At 38.1% G+C, this 13,313-nt stretch overlaps 1 protein-coding gene across 2 annotated transcripts in view; it reads left to right on the top strand.

Moving 5' to 3' along the window:
• DNAJC13 (DnaJ heat shock protein family (Hsp40) member C13) overlaps nucleotides 1–13,313 on the top strand; it is a 54,527-nt gene that overhangs the window by 35,744 nt on the left and 5,470 nt on the right. For both annotated transcript variants that reach the window (XM_030444564.1, XM_030444565.1), the window contains exons 36-54: nucleotides 43–121; nucleotides 715–850; nucleotides 1,860–2,044; nucleotides 2,578–2,652; nucleotides 2,832–2,951; nucleotides 3,843–4,022; nucleotides 4,984–5,151; nucleotides 5,764–5,877; nucleotides 6,199–6,315; nucleotides 6,869–7,046; nucleotides 8,052–8,143; nucleotides 8,448–8,547; nucleotides 8,959–9,033; nucleotides 9,194–9,306; nucleotides 9,742–9,911; nucleotides 10,267–10,309; nucleotides 11,190–11,363; nucleotides 12,368–12,547; nucleotides 12,806–12,946. In XM_030444564.1, the coding sequence (XP_030300424.1) occupies nucleotides 43–121; nucleotides 715–850; nucleotides 1,860–2,044; nucleotides 2,578–2,652; nucleotides 2,832–2,951; nucleotides 3,843–4,022; nucleotides 4,984–5,151; nucleotides 5,764–5,877; nucleotides 6,199–6,315; nucleotides 6,869–7,046; nucleotides 8,052–8,143; nucleotides 8,448–8,547; nucleotides 8,959–9,033; nucleotides 9,194–9,306; nucleotides 9,742–9,911; nucleotides 10,267–10,309; nucleotides 11,190–11,363; nucleotides 12,368–12,547; nucleotides 12,806–12,946 (2,440 nt within the window). The remainder of the gene's footprint in view (nucleotides 1–42; nucleotides 122–714; nucleotides 851–1,859; nucleotides 2,045–2,577; nucleotides 2,653–2,831; nucleotides 2,952–3,842; nucleotides 4,023–4,983; nucleotides 5,152–5,763; nucleotides 5,878–6,198; nucleotides 6,316–6,868; nucleotides 7,047–8,051; nucleotides 8,144–8,447; nucleotides 8,548–8,958; nucleotides 9,034–9,193; nucleotides 9,307–9,741; nucleotides 9,912–10,266; nucleotides 10,310–11,189; nucleotides 11,364–12,367; nucleotides 12,548–12,805; nucleotides 12,947–13,313) is intronic.

Here is a 13,313-nt window from a genome sequence, read left to right as displayed (position 1 = left end):
TATTAATTGTTACTCAGTGTAATGGGACTTGTTTTCTCATAGACATGATGAAAGCAAGATCAGGAAAGCTTATTTCAGGCTGGCGCAGAAATACCACCCAGACAAGAATCCAGAAGGCAGGGTATGTACAGCTCAGGTTTATGGTGTTAATGAGGCAGGCACAAATTCAGCTGTTACGAGTATTAAGAATTCTGAAATGCTAACTTAAAATTTTCTTTGTCGCTTTTAAAAGCTGTGCCCTAGATGAATACCAGAATACAAATTAATACTACAAATGAGCAATTTAATTGATATCAATAAAAGAACATTAGGATCTATATAGTAAACTGATGTAATTGGGTGAGACCCATATCTCAGAAAATGCCTAGCTTAAAGGGTTACACAAAACCTAAATAAGCTAATTGCTCCCTTTCAAAGACAGTGTCCCCCACCCACTCCTAGAGTTAATTCAACTGTACTTATAATCTTGTTATAATGGAATTGACTTGGTTTTCATCACTTGCCTGTGGCAGAGCTTAGGAGACGAAGAATGATCTATAAACCAGTGTTCTGAAGGTCCTTTGGAATATTTTCTGAAGTGGAATAAGGCAATAAAACTAGAGTTGTGGCTAATAACCTGGAATGTTTTATATTATCTGCAGCAAAACTGATGCTGCAGACTTGTAATAATTTAGGGAGTTCCTAGCAACTCCTAAGACTTTTCCCTCTTTGCAGGATATGTTTGAAAAAGTTAATAAAGCATATGAGTTTCTATGCACAAAGTCTGCAAAGGTGATAGATGGGCCAGATCCAGAAAACATAATTTTAATCTTGAAAACTCAGAGCATCCTCTTCAACAGGCATAAGGAAGGTAAGCATGCTGTCTTAAAATAATGCTTTATGTTCATCTTTAGTGGCCATGTGATCAATTTTAATCTCTTTTATTCTTGAATCTGTGTTCTGTTCTGGTTTCTGACTTGCCACAGCATTATGTAGGTATGATTACAGGCTTCAAAATGAGTCTTTTTCTTTCATTAAATAAATAATTCTGCAGTAAATCTTAATTCAAAAAAACATTAATAGTTTGTTTGGTTTTGGTTTTTTTAAATTGTCTGCATCAGTGGTAATAATTTTGAATCTTACTCTAATTTAAACATACAATTCTGTCTGTGGAGAAAAGTCCTCATTCTAGTATTCTGTTACCCAGATGGCAGATTCTGGGTATAAATTTTCTCCTTTTTAAGTTGTAATCTTGTAGAAATTCTGACTAGTGTTGGAGTTCTCTGATGAGTGTGCTGCAACACTACCCCTTCACAGCCCAGCTAAGAGGGATAGCTAGACTACCCTAGCCCTTGGCTTCAGCTACAGTCCCTGGCTGGTAGCTGCTGGCATGTCAAAGACTTGCAGAGTCAACAGTTTTGCTATGTAAGTGTTAAATTATAATGGTAAGCCAACAACCTCCTGTGCAGTCGTAGCTCTGTCAGTTGTATGTTGACAGAAACAACATTCCTGTAGACTTATAGGTCAGCTCACAGTTGGCTCTATAGTGCAAGGTGAAATTGTTCTTCAGCACTGCTGAATCCTAAAGGAATGAAAAATATAATTATTTAAAGCAAATGATTGTTGTGTCAATCTGGAAAAGGCCCTCATAGTCTTATTGTAAGACACTCCTTAGCATGAAGCATGAAGAGTCTTATGCAACAAGGAGTCAGACTGTGTGGCCTGGTCAGTCTTGCTCAAATTTTCCCAAGTGTTGGCTGTGTTGACTTTCTTTAACTCCTACTCCTTATATATCTGATAAATCTTCCATTAATTATTATGCAGTGGTTTAAATTGCTTAGACTCTGAATGTGTAAACGCTGACTTATTTTCTCTTTCAGAGTTGAAACCTTACAAGTATGCAGGCTATCCTATGCTGATAAAGACTATTACTATTGAAACATCAGATGACCTTTTGTTTTCCAAAGAATCTCCTCTGTTGCCTGCTGCAACGGAGCTTGCTTTCCATACTGTCAACTGTTCAGCATTAAATGCAGAAGAACTGAGAAGAGAAAATGGAATTGAGGTAAATGGAAAGAAAATTACTGCAATTTTTTTTAGCCTAACTTTTCCACAGATGAAAATCCTAGATCTTCAATGTATAGGACACCAGAAACAGCTGAGGTTCACTTTTGGTTGTGTTGTGATGCAGCAGGAGAAGCCTCCTGCAGAGTATGTCCCTTTCTGGACCTAGGCTGATCTGTTTAACTCTGAATAAGCAAACTACACGTGATGTTTCCCTACTTTACAGAACTCCTGTTCAGAGATTCTGCGTTCTGTATGTAAAAATAGATAAACAAGAATGAGTCACCTGAGCAGAAGGCCTTTCATTGTGCATATTATCTCAAATGTGAGAATACTAACAATTCTAAACCACCAAATGGTAGTATCAGCACTTGCAAGGAAATTTGCCCCTACAAAGTGTGTGAGCAGGCAGCAGATTTTGTCAAATGTTTCCCTTTCGGCATGAAAAATGGGTTTATCAGCTTTTGTTTTATTTCTGTGAGCCTTAAGTTTTTTTTGTTGTGACTGGACTTACACATCATTCAATCCTCACAGGTACTGCAAGAAGCATTTAATCGTTGTGTAGCAGTCCTGACTCGTTCTAGTAAGCCAGATGATATGTCTGTACAGGTAGGTTGCAGCAACCTTAACTGATTGTATCAGCTTCTAAGAAGATTAAAATATTACAGTAATAAATAGAAGTGTGTGTATATGAAAAATATCAATATAGCTTTATATGTATTAAAAAAGAGGATTGTAAACATGCATTTCCCCTCCACTTGGAACCAATAAAATTTTGCTTTCTGTAGGTATGTGGGTATATTAGTAAGTGCTACAGTGTAGCAGCTCAGTTTGAGGAATGCAGAGAGAAGATTACAGAAATGCCTAACATCATTAAGGACCTCTGTAGACTACTGTATTATGGCAAGGTAAGTGCTCCCTTTCCTTGCCTAAATGGGTATTTAACTGTTGAATGTTAAGGGGAATGTTCTGTTTTTAAGGGAGACAGGACAATTAGAGAGACTGATCAAACCCTTCTATAAGGTCCCAGCTAATCCTCATGGGATACAGAACTCTACTGCCTTGTTCTTAACATGTGTATCTGAATCATTTAGTGGACTTAAAGTGCCATTACTATGAAGACTTGAGTTACTTTTTGCCTTTTAACTGGTTTATGTCTGGCTGATTGGTTTACTCTCCTGTATCACCAGATGAAAGTACTAGAGCTAGATCTTATGTAAGCAGATAGAATCCTAAATCAGCCGTAAGCTCTGGGCACAGCATTTGAGAAGTTTTGATGCTATTTATCTCTTTAGAACTTGAGTTATGTTATATAAATGCCGAATTTTGTCTGAATTAAGAAAGGAAAACCTGTCTTGAACTTTTCATATCAGTTATGTGAAAACAGACTATAGAAAAAGATTGCAGCAAATTGAAGACAATAAAACCAGATTATAAGAACTGATTATAGGTGCTTGTCTGTTCTTTATTTCCCCACAAAGCACGTGTATTGCCATGAAAAGCTCAGTTGGGAATCTGCCACCTTCTTGAATTATTTTTCTATCAGTTCTCATTGTTCCTTTGTAATCATAAACTATTCAAGTACTCTTCCTTTGCAGGATGTTGACTAGTTAGTCATGTTTCTTGGTTACCTGATGCTTAACTTCAACTGCAGATGTTCTGACTATTTAAGTTTCTGTCTCTATGGTGCTTAGAAAATACTCTAGAATCAGCAAGTTCAGGCTTTGTGCCTTTGCTTGGCAGCAAAGTTGTTTGGCTTTCTATGTTAAACACTGAGGTAAACTTTTTTCCTCTCTTAGAACATACCACGAGTAGCTGCTTTGGGTGTGGAGTGTGTTAGCTCCTTTGCCCTAGATTACTGGCTCCAAACACACTTGTTCCAAGCTGGAGTTCTCTGGTACTTACTGGGTTACCTCTTCAACTATGACTATACTCTAGAAGAGAGTGGTATTCAGAAAAGTGAAGATTCAAATCACCAGGTAATGTTATCAGGTGCTTTTAGGCACTGACAGTAGCTGCTTGATGTCTCTTAGTCACAAAATGAATGTATCCAAATACTGCCTGGAGTTGTGAAATTACATGATGAACAAAGATGTTAACAGAACAGTTTTGGAACGGGGATTTTTCTGTAGTAGTGTAAGTACTGTTTGAGTTTGGCTTTTTTAAGTAGCTCATGTTTTGAGTTCAGATTAGCAGTTACAGCTGCAAGGCCTAATGTTTCTAATGGACTTAGTGGAAGAGATTTTTATCTACAGTGAACAAGGAAATAAATTTGTGCTGTCAGATGAAAAAGTCCTTTTCTCCTGAGGCTCAGCTGAAGCAGTTGTCAAGTGATTTTATCTGAATTTATCAGAAAACCATGAATTTACCATGAATTTATCTGAAATGTCAGCTTGAGGACTTTATTGTCCCTTTGCCCCACAGCTATATAAATGGCTTCACGCTTCCAGTTCTTTAAATGGTGACCTTCTAAGTGTGGCGTTTCCTCTTCAGCTGCTGGATGAGATGAGCTCTGAACAGTCTGTTGTTGTTATCAACTCCTGTATCAGTGTCTTAAAATCTTACTATGCTGATATTTGACTGTGGTAGCAGGAGCTGTGGTCTGGTCAGAAGCTATTACACTGAATACCTTTAATATATTAATGGATTAAATGCCTTTAATGTAATAGCTTCTGTAGCTTTCAGCTCACCTTGGTGTCCTGCTTTCTCCTACTTGTCGGTGTTCATGGCTGTCTGCCTTACTAACCCCACAACTCAGTGATCATACTGTGCTGTTCTGCATCACCTCATGTTTTATTAGACATCAGTGCCTAATTAGTGATGCAGATAAGAAGGGAACACTGGTTCTGTTTGTTCTGGTGCAGAAGTGTGGGACAATATTGTTCTAATATTTCTTCAGCAAGCCCTAGCTTTTTTATAACCATCTTCATAATTTTTCAGGAGGTAGCAAATAGCCTTGCTAAGCTCAGTCTCCTGGCCTTGAGTCGCCTTGGAGGGTATCTCTCTGAAGAGCAAGCTACACCTGAAAACCCAACGATCAGGAAAAGCTTGGCTGGGATGTTGACACCCTATATTGCAAGGAAACTCGCTGTGGTCAGTCCTACTGAGGTTAGCATCTGTTGGCCAAAACTTTCTCTGATTTATAGAAGAAGCACCTGGTCACTTCTAGAAACTGTACTCTCATAGACAAACCTGATACAGAGAGCAGCACTGTGAATTTTCCTTTGCAGTTGGAGTAACTGCAATGAAAAGAGACAATTTCAGCCTCAAACCCTGTGAACAGGGACAGTACCCTATAGAATAAAATTTGCAAACCAAATACAGGAGCAAAACAAGAAGTTGAGGTAATTGTTGAAGGCTTAAAAATATGATGATAGTAGAGAGCAAAGGCTAAACTTATTTTTGGTTCCAGGGAAGTAATCTACAAAGATATCTGCTGTAGATAGTTGCTGGACACTGTCAAAAATAGGAGAATCTGAAGTAAATGTGACTCAAAGCAGAATAAAGAAAAACTAAAATATAGATTGTACTATACCACATAACTTACACATATTGTTTTCCCAGTATGTAGAAAATTTGACACTTCAAACCTGCTTATGGAATTGGTCTGGTTGTTAGAGACTGGATTAACTTGTGTCATGAAACACACTCATCACTATGCATAATGATCCAAAAATAAATTGTAAACATGTTGCATTGTGTAAATTCCTTATTTATTAGACTTTGAAGATGCTTAACAGTAATGCAGAGAATCCCTACTTGATCTGGAACAATGGGACAAGAGCTGAATTACTTGAGTTTTTGGAATCTCAACAAGAGAGCATGATTAGAAGGGTAAGTAATTTAAATCCCTCTACTACTTTTTTAAAAAGTAAGACTCTTCTGTGGTTTTGTACAACTGCTTGTAATGTGCTGGTATAATTATTAGAGGTATTTATTGTTTTTTCCTCCTAAGTAACTTTGTTCAGTAGTGTTTAAAAGAAACAAAAAAACCCCTTGTTTCTATATTATTTCAGTTTGTCTTGAGCTTCTGATTTTGCTAAAGTTTTAAGTTTTCTGTTCAAGTATTGTCTATTTAATTAGTGAATTATAGGTTTCCACTTTCTACAAGATGCTTTTCTTTCTGATCTTGTGCTGCTTATCTCTGTTTTAAAGGGTGATTGTGACAAGAGCTATGGATCTGACTTTGTCTTCAGTGACCATGCAAAGGAACTTATTGTGGGAGAGATTTTTGTTAGAGTTTACAATGAAGTCCCTACCTTCCAATTAGAGGTGAGATGTAGCTAAAACCTTGTTGAAACTGGTATTTGGAATGTTACTTCTTCCTGCTTATTTGTCAGTGCAAACAAAATGAGGAAAATAAAAAGTCTTAGAGCAATTTCCCTCATAGTGATCAGCATTTTTTGGGATCTCTCTCTATTGGACCAGTACAAATTAAAAAGAACAGTGAGTTTATCATAAGACATGATGCTTCAGATGGCTTAATTCCTATTTTCTACAAGGTTTGGGCTGCAGACATGCAAGTTTATTCAGTAGTTCCAGAAGGCAGGGATTCAGCCTAGTGCCTTTTCTGTCCATCTGTATACATGGACAAACATACACCTTATGAATGATGTGATGTAGTGGCAGCTTTCAAAGGATATGTTTAGAAGTAAGTAATTGTGGTTGATGTGCTACAGATGTTATGGTGATCAGAGGAGAGAAGTGTTTCCTCTCTCTGGAAGAGAGGGATATGTGAAACGTAGAAGTTATTCAAATATACTTTCTTCTAGTGTGAATACTGTTGCATCAAACAGCTAAAAATGCTCTCACCTCTCATTTAAAGCTTCCTAAAGCATTTGCTGCAAGCCTCTTGGATTACATAGGCTCACAAGCACAGTATCTTCATACACTAATGGCAATAACTCAGACTGGGAAAGTAGAGTCCAATCAACACGGAGATCGGTTGCGGAGAGTTGAAATGGCCCTGGAGGCTCTGAGAAATGTGATAAAACACAACCCAGGTAGGCTTAAAACTGAACTTTCGTGATAGGCTTTCTTTTGGACCACCTTAAAAAATGCAACCCTCTGTAGTCTTCCAGAAAGAAGGAAGCTTGTTTTTGCTGGCTAACAGACTTTAGCATTGTTGATAAGCCATCAAATACATCAGTAGATCTATTAGTTTTGTGTGAAATCCAAGCCTTATCTATTTTCCTCTCTGAAACGCTGGGTTTCGAAGAAACTCTAATTCTAGCCTGCTGTTGCCAAGAAGACTAAAACTTGTTGGATGAAACTCCCTGTACTCCTTCTAAGAATTTTAGCTGATTTTGAAACTTACTGCATCAAACAAGCAAAAACCCCTTTAGTATACCAGTAAACATTTAAATACAAGTCAGTACCTTACTAAAGCAGGAGGTGAAGATGCTCTTGAGAGTGGGTAGCTACTAGCAGTGAAGATTATAAGCAGTTAAAAATTTACAGGCTGGAAAAGCACAAGATAAATGATTAGGGTGTTTTCCTGCTGTATATCTTGGTTGCAAAAGCAACTCATGTTACTACCATGACTTCTTGATGGTTAGGTTGTTCTCAGACTGAATTATCTGTATTTGGCAATTACAGCCCTGAAGGCAGCTGTTAACTGCTGCAGATAACAGTGCTGCTCTGAGCTAGGAGAATCAGAAAAGCACAAGTGTGCTTGAAGCCAAGAAATACTGATAACCACAGATAAATAACTGAATTTGCTTGGTTGTCTTGTAAGAATGCAAGTAACTAGGTAATCCAACAGCTAGCTAAGTTATTTGACTCAGAGAGGAGGTATCCTCTCTTTTTGATATGTTGTTGACTTAAGACTGTGTAGAAGCTAGATTAATAGACAGGACTTTATAGTTTTCTAATTCTGTAGTATGTGCTGTCCTGTAGGAGATGTTGTAGAGGCTTTTAACACCTATAAACTGAACTGTGGGCTTTGAATGCCCTTCAGTAAATGCTCTGGCTAACATGAAGAGGATGACTTCCCTGATCTCTTGCAGGGTCTGCGTGTGAATGCATTGGGCACTTTAAGTTGATATTCTCCCTTCTTCGTGTTCATGGAGCTGGCCAGGTGCAGCAGTTGGCTCTGGAGGTAAAAAACCAAATCCCCCCCTTCTGGATGCTCTGCATAATCAACATAAACAATCCTGGTTGTCTAGCTGTTAGAGTAGCACCTAAAAAGCATCAAGTTGGGATTCCAAAGTATCAGTTTCTCCTTGAAAGAACAAAGTGTTATTTTCTTGCCTGTGTAAGGAGACAATTTAGTGACAGGAATAAGCATTGTAAATATTAGCTGTATTGGTCTGTGAGGTGACTGACTTCACTGTACACTGAATTTTCTGGGCAATATCTCAACAGCTGGAAGGTATTTAAGTGTTGTTTCTGATGTTTTACAGGTAGTGAACATAGTGACAAGTAACCAAGAGTGTGTTAACAACATTGCTGAGGCAATGGTTCTTGCTAACTTACTGGCACTCCTGCATTCCTTACCTTCAAGTATGTACCATGTAATTCTTGGTCTTGCAAGGCAAAGGGTTTCCAGCTCTTAATTAGAATGTAGCTGTCTAAGCTTAATACCGCATTTAGGTTAATACAGCATTTCAGTGGGGGAGAGTGAAAAAATGCTGTGTAAGGTGTTTATTATCTTAAATATGTGATCTGAAACATAAATTTCATTAACTAATTCTTTTAGGGCATTTAGGTAGTAAATTTCTAATTAAGATGTTATGCTATACTAGCATGTGTGACTGAATGTCATTCCTTCACTGTCTCAGTTGAGCTGGAAATCCCTAAATTTGCAGTTGTCATAAGCTTAATCACAGCTTTCTGTTAAGATCAGTTTAGTTAATCTGTGACTAGTTAATAGTCTATATGACACAAAGTTCCTAATACTTTTTATTTTGGCAGGTCGGCAACTTGTCCTTGAGACTTTATATGCTTTGACATCTAGCACAAAAATAATTAAAGAGGCCATGGCAAAAGGTACAGTAGTACATGTAAAGCAGATGTTTATGTGGGACTGGACTTAAAATGCAGTGGCCACATTTTACTCTCCCCTTTAGAACAATCAGTGTGGAATTGATGAATTCATACTGCTTGTGACCAGAAAAAACCCTGAATGTTTTCATATCTCTTTGTACAGGTGCTTTAATCTACTTACTAGATATGTTTTGCAACTCAACTCATCCACAGGTCCGAGCCCAAACAGCAGAACTCTTTGCCAAAATGACTGCAGATAAACTGATGGGTCCAAAGGTAAGAATCTTCACAGCTTTGTTGGAATTCTTATGTTCGTATTACTATCCTCTCTCTAAAAATGGAACATAAAAAACCCAAAAAATCCCCAACCTCTTCTGGGTCTGAAACATGCATGTGAAGAGTAATCTGGCTGTTTCCCAAACAGGTTACTCTTAGTCTGTGAGCAGACTTCTCTTGAAGCAGTTGTATTTATTGTAACTACTATAAGCAGTTTGGTTTCCATTTTTAATGACTAACATTAGATAGCTAGATTTCAGACCTGTTACTGGCTATCACTATTTAAAATGATGGCACTATTATATTTTGTGGTGGTGTTGGTGTTTGTTGGCATTATACTGCTACAAATAATTGGACTTCTTGGAGTTCTCTGTTTTTCTGTCGGTTGGTTTTACTTACGGTATACTAAAAGTTGGCTCTGTTCATCCTTTCTAGGTTAGAATTACACTAATGAAATTTTTACCTGGAGTCTTCATGGATGCTATGAGGGACAGCCCTGAAGCTGCTGTTCATATCTTTGAGGGAACTCATGAAAATCCTGAGCTAATTTGGAATGACAACTCCAGAGAGAAAGTGTCAACAACAGTTCGAGAAATGATGCTTGAGTATGTGGAGACCTACAAAGGATTTCCTTTAACCCAGACATTCTTTTAGTGGCAGTAGAACCAGAGTTACTATAGAAGAAGTGTCAGACAGGGCTCTGCCAGGAAATGTGGAATCTTTGCAAGACAGACTTGAGTGAAGAGAAACTCATTAATTTTTTTTATGTTGTACCGCTTAACTTGGTGATGCACAATCCATGGATTTGCTCACTGCTATGAGATTTAGGAGGGGGTTACAATCAGAAAATTAAGTTTAGAAACTGAAACTACTTCATAATGACAGAGGGAGACTGAGGTGTCGAGTAATGATGATGACTTCTGCTTTTACTGCTTGTTAAAACTTACTTTCTTTTTAAAGGCACTTTAAACTTCAGAGGGACAACCCTGACACTAACTGGAAGGTAAAAATATACTGTTTCTGCTTTGGATCTGTCCAGGGAGACTAGAAATCAGCTTTTACTCTATGCCTGTAACTCTGTGATAGCCTTTCCTGTACAAACAGGAACTCACTGCTCTGCTAACATAAATTATAATGTTGAATTTGTTTTTGCTCCTACTTGTACGTTGAAATCAGATACTCTTTCAGTGGTTCTGCCAGTAATATTCTGAATTTTCTAATAGTTCAGGTAATTTTAAAATTTATCAGACATCCACAACAAAGGAGGAGTCCTGTCAGTTACTGCATAGCTGTAGTAAACTTGCTTTCTGTAAATGTTCAGGAAAGCTGGTAAGCCACAGAATGTCAAAAATTGCTGTTCTGAGACATTCTGTCACATCAGGTCAATTAGTGAGATGTTTCAGTCTGTTGTATTTCCAAATACCTGTGAAAGGTCCGGCACAACGTCTTCCCCACATTGGTGTAGTTGAACAGTTTCTAAACACCTGCGGAATGGCTGTTTTGATGCACATGGAAACTGGAAACTTCTTGAGGTTAATGGTGAGAAACCTTGCAGTGTGCAGAAAAGAAACGAAAGGGCTCTTTTAACAGACTTGTTATTGGTACTTTTCTTGAACTAGTGTTTACCACTGGTACTACAGACTTGCATTCTTTAAAAGAAAAGTCTACTGCAGTAGTACTGCCTGCCTGCATTGTTTTTTCTGGTCTCACTTAATACCTTGTGTTTTTTCAAGCTGAAGTGTTTAGTGGTCTTGCAGAGCTTTGTTTTGGAGTACAAATAGTTCAGTGACCCTTTTACCACTCAGAGCCATGATGTTAGAGAAACAATTACAGCTCTCACAAACACCTCTGCCAATAACTCCTTCTGCTTTACAATTCAACAGCTGCCTGAAGACTTTGCTGTGGTGTATGGTGAGGCAGAAGGTGAACTTTCAGTAGGGGGAGTCTTCCTAAGGATTTTTATTGCCCAGCCGGCCTGGGTTTTACGGAAACCAAGAGAATTTCTCATCGCGCTGTTGGAGAAGTTTACTGAACTACTGGAGAAAAATAACCCCCATGTAAGATTAGTTTTCTGCTTTTTAAATTTGTTTAGCGATGTTAAGCTACTAGTTTTTTAGTATCTGGTTAACTCAATTTTTGCATTTCCCAATATGAATGGTTTTTGAGTCTGCTTTGTGACTCTGTAAAAGCATGTAGATGTATTTAGACAACTTCTGAACATGAGTCAATGCTTTTAAAGTCCCTGGAGCCATAGAACTAGCTTCAGTAGGTCTTAGAGGCTTTTTTTGTGGTAGAGGTAAGGCTTAGTAAGTGGAGTGCTTGTAATTATTTAATGACTGGCCAACCTAAGAAAATGTCACTTGCTCTAACACTGCCCAAAAATATTCACTACGCATTTCTAAAGCCCTGCAAAACTGAACTTTCCACTCTGGTGTAAATTAGGTGACCTATACAAGATTGCCACCTAGCGATGAGTGTAACACATTAAAACTAACATGTTACCATTTGAATCAGACAATGTGAAATTAGTAACTTAATGATATTACTAAAAACGGAATTTTAAGCAGTCTTCAGACATATTCAGCTTATAGGGAGGAAACTAACTTGCACATTGAATAAACCAGACATCTTTGTGAGAAAGATAGCTGTTTGTATAGGCATGCAGAGTGCAGCAAGTGTGATGAGTGCTGCTGCAGAAACTGCAGAACCCTCTAAGGCATTCAGGTGTTCAGCCCAAACATCTCTGATACTGTGGTTCCACTGAGCAAGTGAACACGTGTGCTGCTGGGCATGCAGGGGCTGCAGCCAGACACTGGCTTCCCTTCTGGAAGTAGAAATTTCTGTGTGATCTGCGTTCATGAAACTAGTGAATGCTTGACACTGTTGGAGCTAATCATATTATAAACTTCTTGTTTTAACACTTTCAAAGCAAAGTGACATGATAAAAGGATTAAGGAAAAAATGCTTATTGCAGAGTAAGTGAGAAATGTTACCGTTACAAAGATACATAAGGCTTTGATGAGCTACATTTTCTGTTGTTTTTTTCTTTTGTTTTCTGCAGGGGGAAACTTTAGAAACCATTACCACAGCAACTGTGTGCCTGTTCAGTGCCCAGCCTCAGCTAGCTGATCAAGTTCCTCCACTTGGTCATCTTCACAAGATAATCCAAGCTATGAATCACAAGAACAATGCCATTCCTAAAAGTGCCATTCGTGTCATGCACATACTGTCTGACAATGAGGTACTGAATCACTGAGAAGTTCTGAAGGGGAGAAAAGAACATAACTGGTGTTATTTATTTCAATTTTTTAGTGTAGTATTCCTAGAAGGGCATTATTCTAATGAGAAATAACTGTGTACCAGATGAGCAGGGACTTTCACAGAGGGAGCTGGTAGACTTAAGCCACCGGGAAATTTATGGTCCTGGCTGGCTGTATTTGCCATAATCATCGAGTTTAGCATAAAATAAAGTATTCTCTCTGTTTCTGTCTTTCTATAGCTTTGTGTTCGAGCAATGGCATCTCTAGAGACCATTAGCCCTCTCATGAATGGAATGAAAAAGAGATCAGATGTCATTGGTGTAGCCTGTGAAGCACTTAATCGAATGTTTCAGAAGGAACAAAATGACTTAGTAGCCCAAGTAAGTAATATATTCTTAGTGAGTAAAAATGCTATTTTTATACTTGGCTATTTAACTGCTCATAAGAACAGAGGGACCATTCAAAGTCTGTGTCCAGGAGGCTTCCCAGAAGCCACCTGATGAATGTGCTTTTCATGTTGAATGTCAGTCTTATCCAAAGTGCAGCTCTATTCAAAGATGCTACCCAAGTACTGAAGCTTAATGAACAGAATAGTGTTGGCTTCTGTCTGCTGAGAAAGCATAGCCTAGGAGCCTCAGATAATTCAACTGAGTTTAAATATAGACAGAGCGAAACTGATGGACAGGGTATGTCTTTGTATACTTACACAGCTCAAGATAAAATAACAAAAATTAGAATAAGCATACT

The sequence above is a fragment of the Calypte anna genome, chromosome 2 (assembly GCF_003957555.1).
Source record: "Calypte anna isolate BGI_N300 chromosome 2, bCalAnn1_v1.p, whole genome shotgun sequence".
NCBI lineage: Eukaryota > Metazoa > Chordata > Aves > Apodiformes > Trochilidae > Calypte > Calypte anna.
This window is presented reverse-complemented; position numbering and strand designations above follow the sequence as displayed.